We start from the raw sequence: 14704 nt of genomic DNA on the forward strand, positions 1-14704 counted from the left end.
CTAATCAGTAGCAGACTGGACTATGGCAACGCACTCTATGCCGGGATCAACAAGAACCTCAGCCGCATACTCCAGAATGTCCAGAACGCCGCTGCCCGACTAGTCCTCAACCTACCTTGACACTGCCACATCAGCCAACTCCTATGGACCCTACACTGGCTCCCCGTTGAGAAGAGAATCACCTTCAAGCTTCTCACCTACGCACACAAGGCCCTCCATAACACTGAACCCACCAACGTGAACCACAGCCTGATGTTCCACGCACCCCAACGCCCTCTGCTCGGCCCAGCTCTACCTCGCAACGGTACCTCGGATCAATGTTACATGCGTTAAAAGAAAAGGACGAGGCCTCTATACATGCTTGGGAGTGTCCAACATGTCAAACCTAAGGCACAAAACCTTGCTATTCCACACAGAGGTATAGGAGGCAGAAATGTAGCACTTCTAAGGCAGATACAGGCTGGGAAGAAGTTACCAAGTCAGACCTCCTGTGCCTCAAGTTGGCCTTCACTTTCAGGATCTATTTCAAACACATGTTCATGGATGGGGAGCACTAAAGCTGGCCCCACTACATCCTTGGGCCACCAATGCATCAGCTGCACTTGAGGGATATAGGTCCTGGTGCAGGGCAGAAAAGATGTCAGCCTTACTGCATGGTTGGATCATGTCTTATGCTCAGGCATGCTAATTTGGCTTTCCCCCGGGGACTGTGGTATTGAGTCTGTGTTGTGCTTTATGGATCTGGTAAGGGCAGATGGGTTTGTTGTGCTGTTTGGCAGATGCAAAGCCTACTGCCAGGGAGCGATTGCAGATCGAGCCACAGACACAAAAAGATGAGACTGACTGGTTTTCCACTATGCAGCGTGCTAAACAACAGCGTACCACTTATTGTTAAAAATGACTTACCATAGTACATTTGCATTTTTTACTCACCAGATCACAATCACCAAGGTCCAGTTCCTCAAGTGATGTATTAATCTGTAGCATTGCTGCAAAATGCATTCCACCCTTATTTCCAAATTTGTTCCCAGTCAGCTTAAGACATTTCAAAGTCTCATTTCTCTGTATACAAAAAATATAATTGTCATTTATCAGAGGCATTAGAAGATGTTGATGAGAAAGAATGACAGTGGGTTATGTCAGTAGACACATGACAGAATCTGACCAGTGACGATTATTACCAACCATAAAGTGCAAGAAATCAGGAGAGAAATCCATAAAGCCGGAGATGCTATTTTTTAGAATTCAAAAGTAAAGTGTTTAAACAAGCAGTTGCTATAATTCAGCAAATTAAAATGGTAAGGCTTAGCTAATGACCAACTGGCAAAAATATCAACTTTGTGTGCATGTGTTTCTTCTTCATTTTATGCATTTCAGTGGTAAGTGACATTGTTGCCACAACCACTTTTTAATGATGAGAGTGGTGGGCACATTCCCTGCATGAAACATGAGATTCCTTGATAAAGGACCTCAAAAGTCGCATGATGAAACATCTCAAACAATACATGGCGAATTATTACATTTTGATTAATGTCAGTCTGTTTTTAGGTCAGATTGAAGCCTGTAGATCACCTTAGTACAAAAAATGCATTGTAGACATACCTACTCTCTGCACCTGTCAGCAGCATTTGGCACAGTAAATCACTCTTATGCAATTTCTGCAAAATTGGTGTGGTCATACTTGGAGTATCAGAATCAGGCAATACAAATGTCCCAAATTCTCTCCAACCCCCACATCTCTTCAGGCAGAGGTAGATATGCGCCTTTGCTTAAATTCTCACGGGCATTCAAGTCATGGATGTCTAACCAACTCAAAGTGAACCCACTCAAATTGAAGTTCCTTTTAATATTCCCTTCCGCACACCCATCATTGTTCCATTCTGGCACAGCCTTGGTCTGGTTCACTCAACAAGTTTGCTTGCAAGCGTCCATTATTAAAAGTTCGAATTTACCTGACTTTATGCTTGACAAAAATCTGAACCTAAATGCACACATTAACTCCATTGATCAGAAGTCTTCAAAATCTGCATCGACCCCCCCCCCCAGAAGGAGTACGGTTCTCTAGCATCTTGAGCCACAACGTCAGTGAAGGGGCTGGATAAGCAGTAGTAGACCTTTGCTTAGAGATGAGCGGTGGCTTATGGAGGAGAGGAGAAGGCAGATGCTGTCCATGAGAGCTATGCAGGGGACCAGAGTCAAGGAGTGAGTGCGAGATCTTAAGAGTTTCCCTACCAAACTCCATGTGGAGAGGAGGACTGGGGTTAGGGCTGAGAGAAGCAGTCAGCTAGTCAAGCAGGGAAGCAGCTGTATACTTTTGTTTTCAGATCAAGATCATATAATATCCTCCAGCCTCCCACCACACACATGTGGGGAGCCATTCCTTAGAAGCTAAGGAGCCTATTCACAAAGGTACATTTAGTTGTTAACCTATGTAAAACATAGCCAAACGTACCTTTTTCACACCTACCAGGTCTTCGCAAAGGGACTTCTGCGATGATTAAACCCATTTACGAGGGGGAAGATCTCTGACATGAGTGTGGTGAGCTCTGCACTCATAATTACTACTCAAGTGGTGATCAGTGGGCTTTCTAGTAAGTCGTTTGCCACAGACATTTGGCAATGGCCACGAACATCTATGTCTGGGGCTCTCCCAGCACAGGTCTGTCTTAACTTTCCCTTCCTTGGTAGGAAAGAGAAAGGCTCACATACAGATTTGCTGACTTTTTTGTGAATTGGGCCCTCAAGGTTAAAGGGTAATCTGGACTCCATTTTAAGGCAATGACTGAACACACATTATATTTTTTAATTCAACAGGTTAGCAGAGCTCTTTTTAACAATCATGGAGGTAGAATGTAATAAACAACAAGTGCTGGTGCCGCCTATGCTATAATTAAACATGCGGACACCAGCACTGTTTTTTATATTACATGGTCTGCTTGTATAATGATAACAGTGCTCATTTACACTGCACTAAGGAAGTCTTGTCAGCGTTTCTTCTCAAATGCATGCATTTTTGCATAAAGTAAATTTGTGTAGGCAAAAGAATACGTTCACTGGGCCTTTAACCAGTTATTTTCTGCCGTCGGCTAATGGCTGTCGCAAGCACTACCTTGGTAGTGCTGCGCACGTCCATTGGCCGACGCGACCCCACCCACATAATAGAACCCCCCGCACTGCGGCAAAATTATCGCCGTGGTAAGCGGGTTAAACGATAGGCCAGGGGGAGGGGGTGTATCGGGGGCTGTTATATTTTAAAAAATCTGTTATTTACATCTCTTAGAAATGGCATAGTACTATATACACTGTTATTATAAAGGTGGCTGTGGGAAAAATGTAGGGATGCCTTGGAGCAAAACCCCGGGGGTGAAGTACAGGGGCTCAATTGTTTTTAAATAAAGAAGGGGCTGAGAAACAGTATGCTGGGAGAGATAGCCCAATGGAGGGTGAAGTGGAGGGCAAAGCACAGACTCATTATTGTTTTATGAATGGCAATCATCCTATCTTTAGGTCTCGCCTAGCGATGCAGCGCATGCGCTGCTCGCCTTGGCGAGATCTATTGTTGTGGCTTTTTCTGCGGAAGGGGGACAGGAGCGGTGCACGCGCCCAGACAGGCGATGTGCACCTTCACGGCTCTGACCGGCTCTTGTGCACTGTTCTCCTCCCCTCACGCGCTGTGCACGCGCCCGGACAGGCGATGTGCACGTTCATGGCTCCGGCCTGCTCGGGTGCACACTGGTGACAAGGGATAGGATTTCTTGAAGCCTACTTTGCTCCTCAAAATTACCTTTGGCTACTGCAGGTAGACGTAACAAGACTTGGAGTCAAGTGTGTCTACCTGAGCCAGAGTCTCCCTGGAAACAGGAACAGCGGGTTATTGTGGAGGGATTGGCAGTCCTGGCAAAGGCCGCCGGGACATACATTTTTCGAGAAGTACTAGTGGTGAGATTTTAAATACAGAGCCAGAACAACTGTGGAACTCAAGTGAGAGCACTCCATTGAGGCTCACACATCACTGGAGAGCCCATTACCAAGATTGGCATGTAACATGTTCCAGTGTACTACTCACTGCCAGCATCTCCCTTGAATTGCACTTGCTTCAACCTGGTGAAATCTCCAGACCCATGGGAAAGGAGGGATTAGCTGGGAAATTTATGATTCCTCTTGTAATTCCTCAATTTTGAGGGACCTCTAGGGTAACACTCTTAACCAGCTAGAAAATCTACCTCCTAAAGTTACCTGTATCCCCAGTATGGATAACTTCGGGAAGGGAGAGATAACAGCGGATTTTCCAAGGCACTTGTAATGAGCCCTTGGCCTAGCTCTTTATTGTAGAGCTTCCCTGACTCCCATGCATCCTTCTCCTTGATTAGGAACAACACCCGGATGTACATATGTTGAGAGCAGTTGTTGGTATGGCACACTACACGCTCTTTTGAAAAAGCAAGCATGTAGAAACTCTATAGGTTAAAGGTAACAGGTCACTAAATGAACCCAACTTAATACAATTTGACTGCAATCTGTATTAAAAGATAACATTTTTGCTGGTAGGATGGCTCTTTAGCACAGTTCTTTTGCCATCTGTGAGGGGGTCTGTGAAGTGTTCCATGTTTATGTGTAACCTCCGAATTTGCATTTTATTTTGCACTAAGTTGCTTTTCACTTTACAGCACCTCGACACTGTAAGACACAGCCTGCTCATCTCTAATCACACCTGTATAAAAAACACAGTGGTACAAAAATGTCATTTGTTTGTGAGAGTGGTAAAAAAAAATACAAATGCAGTTGATGGGTTAATTCTAAGTCTGATCACTGATCAGTCAATATTTGATTTCTCCACACCTCAGTATACTAATTTATTTCAGAAAACACTGTATGTATAATAATGACATAAACCTGAAACACTGTTGGACAAGAATCCTTACGTGCAATGCTTGTGCGATGAATTCGGCACCATCAGGACCAATGTCATTACACATAAGATTTAGGTAGCTCAATGCTGGCGTTTCCTGAAGAAGAAAAAAAAACACAAATGACTTACTAAATTAGAATCCAATGTCAGAGAACAGAAGTCAGGCTTAAACCAAACTCACAACGTTTTACACAGGACAAACACGAGATACGCTGAGCATCTGAGAGATTGATCGAGTCACCCCCAGTTTTTTTTGTGGAAATCTTTGTAAATGCTGAATTAGATAGCAAGTGGGATAGCTATGGTCACCTACAAACTAGCTCAAGTATAAATCTTAGTGACTTTTTTATTTTTCCTGTATTGATTCACTGGCAGATGCTCTGCACCACTAAAGAAAAATAGTGGATGTGTTGCAGAAAGAATGGTTGAGACCATTTTAAAATATTAAAACTGCTAGTAAAATGTACCCCCAATAATCGAAGGCAGTTACAGAGAACAAGACACCAGAGACAGCATTTTGTGAAAGATACAAATGTATTTTATTTTAAAAGCACACTAAAGCCTTCCCAAATCATGTGGTAGTTTTCCTTATGTGATTAGGAGAATGTTGTCTAACCCTTCACGTTAAAGAGAAAGAGAAGAAAAGGACAAAAATGTGTTCATGCAGTATCATTGCCATCTATGGGGCAGGTATTCAAAATCTATACAGCTACCACAACCCTGCATTTAGTTACCATGACTGCCCTAGTTTTCCAGGAGTGCTCACCCTTGAGAAGAGTAAATTTGAAATATATCCAAGGTACTAAAATACCCGCAAAGGGTAAGCAAATAACTTAAATCTATGCATATGTGGGTCTTTGCCTGCTTTTGCAGGGAGATACTCTGGTACATCAGAAAACCCGCCCGAAATGCTAAATTTGTAACTGTGGAAATTCCACCATTCTGACAGAAATTCCATAAGCACCAGTCCCATCTGTAGTGGTAAAATCCAGCCAGTCATTTCCAAAATCACAAATTCAGGTGCAAATGTGTTCTTGGATAGTCAAAACATTACTATAAAACACACATTGATAATTAGTTATGTTTAAGGATGGCTCATAGTATGTGGTAGTATACACACCGGAAGGCTCAAAAGAGGGAAAATAGCCACAAATGTTCTCAGAGTATTATAGCATTTACGGTAAATTTCCCACTTTATGGCATTCTTGAAGAAGACCTGAAATGCTCCTGGAAATCAATGGCAGTCATAGTTTGTGAAGCCTACTCATGTATGAGGAATTTTCACCAGCTGCATTTGTAAGTCTAAGAAATCTGGCCATTGGTAAATATACATTTTTGTTTGGCCAAGTGAAAAGTATTTTATCCTTGTTGAGAAACTCCTTCCCCTCCACCCTTTCAATTGGGATGTGCTTCCTTTGCATGCCCAGATACACACATTCTCTGGAATATACCAATAGATGAAATACATACTGATAACAGCTAAGTAACGTGGAAAAAGTGATTTTCAGCGCCAACTAATTTAAGTAAAGTCATAACACAGTACTTTAGTCTAAATGTGAAAAAAAACTGTTAACCAAACCATTTTGTATAAGTTAGATAAGCGCTCAAACGAAATATGAAGCAGAGTGGTGGTGTACAATCAGAATATTGAGATTCCAGTATAGACATACAAAAATATTGACTTCAGAATATCAACTATCAAAATAGTGTTAAGTATATATAGTTGAGTGTAGATTTACTATTCTTTTTCAAAATAAATCTTATATTTTTATTGTTTTAAAACAGAACACAAAATGAATGCAGACACAGTACATCAAGACTTCGACAGATCATAAATCCAGCAATACATTCTGATAGTATATTCATCCCGTCCCTTCCCCTTACCTCCTGCGCTCCTAAAACCCTTCCTGCTCGGCATGATCTAGGTGGGTAGGCACATCTTATGCAGGTCCTAATAAATTAACTCTTCACCTATCTCTCCGTCCTCTACCCATATACCTGTATTAAGGGCGATATTGGGTGGTCCTTTTCTATGTCTCCTCATCTTCAATTTGATTTACTATTCGTAACTCCATGGCTATGTACCTTTACTGTATAGAAGTATCAATACGTTTAACTTCGATATTGTGACATATAACCAGAGTGTAACGGGCAAATGAGGATTTGTGCCATTTCGGATTTATCTTACTCTGATATGTGTCCTCACATGGAGCAATAGAGTGAGATGATGGGAACAACCACAAACAATTGAGTAAAGGGTTCACAAGCTCTAAATCAGGGGTTTGCAACATTTACTTTAAGAAGAGCTGAACATCATGCCGAGCTACTAATAGTGTTAGTGTTGTACTAGTGACCACATCAAACAAGATTATATTAGTGGCTATCCTATGCAACATTACCAGCAGTGATCACATCAGTGTGTCAGACAGGGTTACCAGCAGTAAAGTAAGCTGTTAATTTAGAATGCCTTTACATAGGTAATAGATAACAGCCATAGCTGCAATGTCCATTGCACAATGGTAATATAAGTTTCCCAACACCACACGATTTATTAATCAAGTATCAGCTTTAAAAGTATTTTCGAAATTCAACCATTTTTCTCCAGAGATCATCTTATGCGTTCTGAATATACACACATTCTCGTCTCAAATAAATACTTCGCAATTTTGGTATAAATATATTAATTCCGCCAAGCAAAAGCTTCTAATTTAATAGGCTTAGCAGCACGCAGGACAGCTAATCAAAGCAGCTGGAGAGCTACCTGTAGCTTATGAGATACTCGTTGGAGAAGTCTGCTAAAAATGTGTTAGTTCAGGAATCCACAAAAAAAACTCTTCAGTAAAAAAGAAAGCACGTTGTTTATGAGCTAAATCTAATCGGTGATATGCACAGAGCTTGCAGAGTCCTTTCCAAGCATCTAAAAGAGTCAGATATACTATTTGTCATAATGCAAAGTAATAGTTTGTCACAGTAAGAACTTGGCACATTTTACAAATTGAACTGTGCAAGCAGACTGCAGAAATGAGCTGACCTTTAAGGTTGCTGCTGCTCCAGTACTAACCTTTTCCCTCATAGCTTCCAGTTAGTTAATGGTGATCCCCATCCGGAGTGAGAGAGCACAGAGAGGCCAGGTTTTAGATCTTCTTTCTGCTACAAGGCTAATTGCTGGATCTGGTTTAGGCTGGCCTGTGACATATTCTATGATTTAATAAACCATTGTATGCCACCCTGGGAGATAAAGCAGGAGAAGAAACAGGACTTTTCATAAGGGTGGAGCCTTCCACATGTGTATGGTCCACCTAAGGGATGACCCTCACACAATTTCCCACCTTCTCTTTCAATTTACAGAGAACACTATTTCTCTCTGATGGGAATACATAGTTTATATTTTGATACAGCTTTTTGCGTCCAAGTGGAAGCTTGCTAATCTCATTAGGAGGAGAGTATACTGACTGATCAACTGCTGACACTTCCTCTGGGAACTTAACAATGGCAATCATTATTCTGCACATTAGGTTCTGCTTAGCAGGTAACTGACTTGCTTCAAATTCTTCCTCAACTCCTCAATTTTACGCTTTCTCTGCAATATGTTTTACATATTCTCCTCTCCTTGCAATTGCAATGTTCTCAAAATAAAAGACAAATTTGAGTTTTTTTGGTAGAGATACAGATATATGGACAGCTGAAAAAGGGAGACAGCAAAGTCAAAATATATGTAACGTAAGAAGGCTGCGTAAGTCCAATGTATGTATGTATGTATGTGGTATTTAAATAGTGTGAACCTAGCCAAAGGCAGCGCAGTACAGCGCTTTCCAGGGTCAAAAGCAGGCATACAGTCAATGAGTGATGAGAGATAGCTGGTATGTGGATTGTTAATGCATTATGATGTGGTGTTCTTTAAAAAAGTGCATCTTCATCTATTTTCTAAATTAGAGCAGCATTAGAGTGGTGGTAATGAATACAGCGGTTGTTTTTTCAGATACTGGGTCGCAGAGATGGTAAAGGCCTGCTGCCTTCTTTTTTTTACCATTTCTAATCTAATGGTGTTCTGGCTGCAGGAATGCTGAAACCACCAGACATGGTGAGCTTATCTGCAAGATAAACAAGGATGGATGCTGGTTGTGGGGACTTTGTAATGATACAGTTGGTTCAGGAGGGTAGCCTGTCGAGTTACCACCATCCAGATATGAGAGTACGAAGGCTTTAACAGCAGTTATGAGGTCACCTACTGCACAAAAGGGTTTCACTTTCTTTAGAAGAGAGAGCTGGTGTCAGGCAGTCTTTGTTTTTTGCCAATGTGTTCCTTGGGGATTGTGCAATTTGCATTTTAACATGCTTTGACAGGGTGAGACACTCTGCAAGCAGAGAGCTCGATACGGAACGTTATTCTAAAGTTCCTTTTCGCCAGACATGAATAAGGGTTGTGGTGATTGGCTAAGGGCGTAGGTAAAGCTAGGATGAAAATGAGACAAGATTGGGTGATTCAAATTTTATGAAGCACTGATTGGACAAGACACCCTTTAATTAGAGAGCTCCTCACACAGTCTCTTTACGAGGAACATCCATATTAGTGTCATGCTGTGCTATGCTGATTATACTTTGCAGTCAGTGATTGATGGAATAATGCCAGGAGAAATAATGGGAAATGAGAGGGTTTGAGGTGTGTTAGTAGGTATCATCATAGTTGTTTATAAATTGATAATTTATAGGTATATGTATTGGAATAAAACGTACTTTGATGAAGATGTAGGATTGCGATTGCTAACGAGTATGAAGTATTGTGTGTTTGATGGCTGCTGCTAGGACATTTTTAAATGGTCGTCGATATATGGTTGCATGAAAAATCAATGTAGACATTAAGTTCAAACCTTGAATGCAGGATGATGATGTTTGGGAGGGATATCAGTGGGTTCAAATATTTTGTACTATGTGCAATGACACAGCTTAGTAAAGTTTCAATTTGGGGAAGACAAAAGATTGAAGTTGATATATGGATGCATGGAACATAAATGTATATATTAAGGGCCTGTATATGGGGAGAGGGGTTGGCCTAACGGCTAAGGCGCTCGACCTCGGACTTGGGGATCTGGGTTCGAGTATCGGTAACGACGCCAAAAACCCCCTGTGATTCTGGGCAAATCACTTAATCTCCCCGTGCCTAAAATGAAAGTGTGTCCTCATGTAACGTAACTGGTGCTATGTAAAGCGCTCTGATAACTGATTCGGTTCGGTTCTAGTTCGCGCTATATAAAACTCTGCAAAAAAAAAAAAAGGGCCTGAGTACAGGTTTGGTGGTGTAGGAGCGGGCTGCCAAGCCAGCACCTGCTCCCATACCGCCAAACTCAACCTCCGGCCACCCGCCAGATTACAAGTTTCCTTATGGTCTTTTAGCAGCCCCACAGTGGTGCCTATTAGAAAGGCACCGCAATAGGAGCCCCAAAGCCCATTTCTGCATAGCATGGACTGTACAGTCCATGCCATGCAGGAAAGGGGGTGCATGCACACAGGAGGGCACACCATGTGCGCCCCTGCATGCATCCCCAGGCCCAGAGGCAAGAGGGTACAGGACCCCCTTAGTTTCCTCACTGCCATCATTTTCATGGCGTGAGCACCACCATGAGACCGCTGGCAGTCAGGAAACTCGTAATATGCTTGGCGGTGCCGCAGCGGCACCACCAACCATACTGCGACCTCAGACCACTGTGCCACTGCTAGGGATCATGGATCTCCGGCGGTTGCGGCTGCCCTATGGCAGTCTGCCCGCCGTAGTCATAATACCGCAGTCAGACTGCCAGTGCAGCAGTCCCCAACTGCCACTGCACCTCCACCACAGGTTTGGCGGTCCACTTGTAATTAAGCCCTACATGTTTCAGTGCATGAGGATGATGTTTGAGAAAGATATCAGTGGGTTTAAATATTTTGAAGTGTGTGTAATGGTAGAGCACAATATATGTAGATAGTCCATAATAAAGGAATGTGAGTTGGGTAAGAAGCGTGTAGTTCATTATTTACCCCTGGTTAGTACTAAACAATTAGAGCCATACCTTTTGTGCCCTATTGGTCACTCTAAAAGATTTTATCTTATTAGATTTAGATTTAGTATTGCTCATCTACTAGTCTCTTACCCCAGCAAAGTATATTGCGACTCTCACTTGGATCCCTGCCCATGTGATTCCAACTCATCCCAGAATATGCTCCACTTCCTTTTTTTCTGCCAGTTATACTCCAAATCCCGAAGAGATTTTATTATTCCACTATTAAGGGTATTGAATATTAGGAAATATAGACCCACGTTATTTTACCATTCAGCTTCTCCGAAACAGAATATATATGTCAAATGATTTATAAATGTAGATTTGCTGCAGTGTGATCAAGAAGCTTTGTTGAGAAATTATTAATTTTAATATTCTGTATTGCACTTTATGCTGAAGTTCGCTTTATAAGATAACATTTTTAAAGGTCATTACTTTTTGTACTATTAGGTAGCACTTAGCACAGTTTTGTATGGCTATAGCCTTTATTGTAACCATTATGATCACATTGAGGGTATTGAACATTAGAAAAAGTACTGCAATCCACGCAAAAAAAAGTCCCTTACAAGACAAATGTTCTATATATAGATTACTAATGTTTGCACTTTCAGGTGGCACCTGCACTTCAAATGTTTTTTTTTCATGGCCACAGTTTTTAATGTAACCTATATGAACATAGATTTTGTAGACACTGACTGTGTATTAGAGGATATATATTGGTAATTTTGATGATTGTTTCTAATGTCAGTAGTCTGATGTACATAGGAGGAACTGAATAAGAACATCAATATTTAGATTGTTTGATATGGTCAGTACATAACGTGTTTAATGATTATTTAATATGATGATGTCTTTTTATGAATTTTATGTATTCTTGTACTGCTTTTATAGTTGCTAAAACCGAATAAAGTTTACTGACTGACTGACTTCCAAATGAAGGTGAATAGGATATAACAGTAATGGGGCTTTTTTATCTTATTTTTAGAATCCACTTGGGACTGGGTATTCTACAATCACATTAGTATTCTAGTCTATCGTAAATCCTGAAGGTTAACACAAGGATTTATCAAGTGAGTTAATTGTGAGGTATTCACTCTTTGAAGTAGGAGTCCATAGGGGTAACATGTTCTCAGAGGCCTCACAGCTTCTCCTTAAATGTATGACCTAATAGAAGTATCTCACAGAACATGAGGTTGTACAACACTTAGGACATCCAGCTAGCTTGGTGTATTGTTCATGAGGGATTGATTTGAAATGTAATTAAGAAACATTCATGTATAGAATGTCTTTTGTAATTACACATTGCTGGTTAAAGTGGAATATGTACATATTTTTGTATAGGAAGTTTTTGTACAACTGTATATTGGTTGAGGGTTTGGGGAGTCATAACGTCACTGTTATGTGTTTAATATGTGTTTATATTGTATAGTGATTGTATATTTGTAACTATGTCTTTTTTAAGAATGCTACGGTATGTTTAAATTACAGCCCTGATGAAGTCTTCCTCAGGATGAAATGTGTTGGCTGGCTGGATTGTGATGTCTAAAGAATAACAATAAAACTATTTTGGATGCTACATTACGGCTCACACTTCATGATGGACTGAAAATAAGATAACTATTTGTGTGTTTAACGAGGATGAACATTTGATCAATTGAACTTTCAGGAAACTCCTTGAGTTCATATAACTTTCCCTTGTCTACATAGATTTCAATACAGGAACATTTCATGTGTGGATTTTACCTACTTGGAACCTAATTTGCATACTAAGATAACACTTCCTTAACAGCTGGTATCCCACTTTCTCTTCTTAATCTTAGAAAATAATTGTTAATCTCGTGAAGGTGCATTAAAAATAACTCAAATGATTATGCTTAAACTCATTAAGAAACAATGTCACCTTTGACCAAATTGTAACTCTAAACGAAAAGCTAATATTGCAAGAAAATATCTTTCACAGTATACAGGATGTATTCATTAGATGTATTCATTATAGTCCCAAAAAAATTAGTTGCTTCACTGCTTTTTCATTAAGTCTTTGCAGAAAAATACAGTCACTTTTAAGTCTTTTTGATTTTCTTCTATCTGAGAAATCCACGCAAAACACCTAGGTAATCTGCATACCCAACATCCATCACTAAGTTAATGTTGCTGAGTTTCAAAGGAATTCTGGAATTGGAGCCATCCAAAATGCCAATACCGAACAGATTAAATGCCCTCCTCTAATGTGGCATCTTCTTGTGGGATTTTGTTGCCCACAAGACAAGAAATTGTCGCTCTAGCTCCAGAAATCCACTCCCCACAACAAATTCCAACTAACAATGATTTTCGTCTCAGTGGAGGGTGACCCTGCAATAATATTCTGTAACTATGTGGCACACTAAGGGCCTGATTTAGATTTCGGCAGAGCACCAAAGGCTATTAAGAGTTCTCATGACACTGTGGTAGTTCAGTCATTTCCAAGTAATTTCTTTTGGAGTATTTGGCGCACTGGCTGTGAAATTGCAGTGAACTATAAATGGCACAGGAGACAAGACTATCCATAACAGAAAGTAACATAAAAACTGCCAGCATTCAGGAGCGGGTGTAATTAATGTATAATTAATATTTTAGCCTCTTTCTTACTGTAATCATTTGTGTGTGCCCATTATACCTAAATTCATACCTGCAGTAGAATTCCAATGTGTTCTGCTCCAACATCAGTTAAAATATTATATCTAAGATCCAGACCTACAAGACAAAAAAACAAAACCACATGATGAACAAATACCTCCTGCCAAGACAAACAATTCAAGTGGTAAAGAACCCAACATATCTAGTTGTATGCAGTAGGTCCCCTAGAAACATATTACACAATTTAAAGAAGACATAGGACTCATTAAGGTTGACTTCTGTCTAGTGCATGATCAAGAAAAATGTGAACAACACATTTCTGAAACTTGATCACTTCTTTTTTCCTATGTATAGACATACATGTACAGAACTGTAAGAATATCCTCAGCCACAAAAGTAATAATATTGAATTCACTAGAAATAGATATTTTATTTTATTTCCCCAGCTAGTTGAAGCCATTTTCCTTGGGCCCTTATATGTATTATACATTCAATGCATCTATGCTTTTCTCTGCGGCTGCGCGGTGGACGAAGGGACAGTGGCAGTGTTCCCGAGTCCGCTTGTGGTATGGCTCGGCTGAAAGGCTCATCTTTTTTAAAAACTTGGCATACATTTTGATTCTGGTTCTCTTATGTGGGACAATATTTGATTTTAAATAACGTGTGTAAAGGGGCTTGGTTACACGGTACCTGTACTCGATTTCTTGGTCTTCCCGCCGTGGTCCGACACGTTGGGCGAGGTAGCCTTGAAATTGAACATGCCACTGCGCCGCGCAGCCGGCATGCCAAAGGCGTGCCAAAGGCAAGCCCGTCTGCGCCCGTCCGCGGCCGACCGGGGCTAGGGGACAGGACCCTTGCTTGTTTTGAGCCCGCCATCCACTATAGCACCCAGACACTCCGCACACTCTGCCCTACTATAAAAGCGAAGTGTAAGCATAGCATAAATTTTGATAGCAACTGTGGGTAATGTGAACACTGTTCGTTTGAAGCGAAGGTATTTACGGAGAATAGGAAGGGAGGTTTTCTGCTCGCTCTATCACTAATTAACTGTAGGTCTATGTGGAAGCATAAAATTGAGATACATGACCAATTGATGGAAGGACAAATAGATGTCCTGTTTGTCACTGAGACATGGTTAGATACGGAATCT

The 14704-nt window shown here is 40.9% G+C and overlaps 1 protein-coding gene across 7 annotated transcripts in view; it reads right to left on the minus strand.

Annotated features, from left to right (window-relative positions):
- The window catches only part of LRRC34 (leucine rich repeat containing 34), a 431531-nt gene that overhangs the window by 64736 nt on the left and 352091 nt on the right, over nucleotides 1-14704 (minus strand). For all 7 annotated transcript variants that reach the window (XM_078666059.1, XM_078666060.1, XM_078666064.1 and 4 more), the window contains 3 exons: nucleotides 13607-13671; nucleotides 4923-5006; nucleotides 934-1062 (listed from right to left, as the gene is read on the minus strand). In XM_078666059.1, the coding sequence (XP_078522185.1) occupies nucleotides 934-1062; nucleotides 4923-5006; nucleotides 13607-13671 (278 nt within the window). The remainder of the gene's footprint in view (nucleotides 1-933; nucleotides 1063-4922; nucleotides 5007-13606; nucleotides 13672-14704) is intronic.

This window comes from Lissotriton helveticus, chromosome 11 (genome assembly GCF_964261635.1).
Source record: "Lissotriton helveticus chromosome 11, aLisHel1.1, whole genome shotgun sequence".
Lineage (NCBI taxonomy): Eukaryota > Metazoa > Chordata > Amphibia > Caudata > Salamandridae > Lissotriton > Lissotriton helveticus.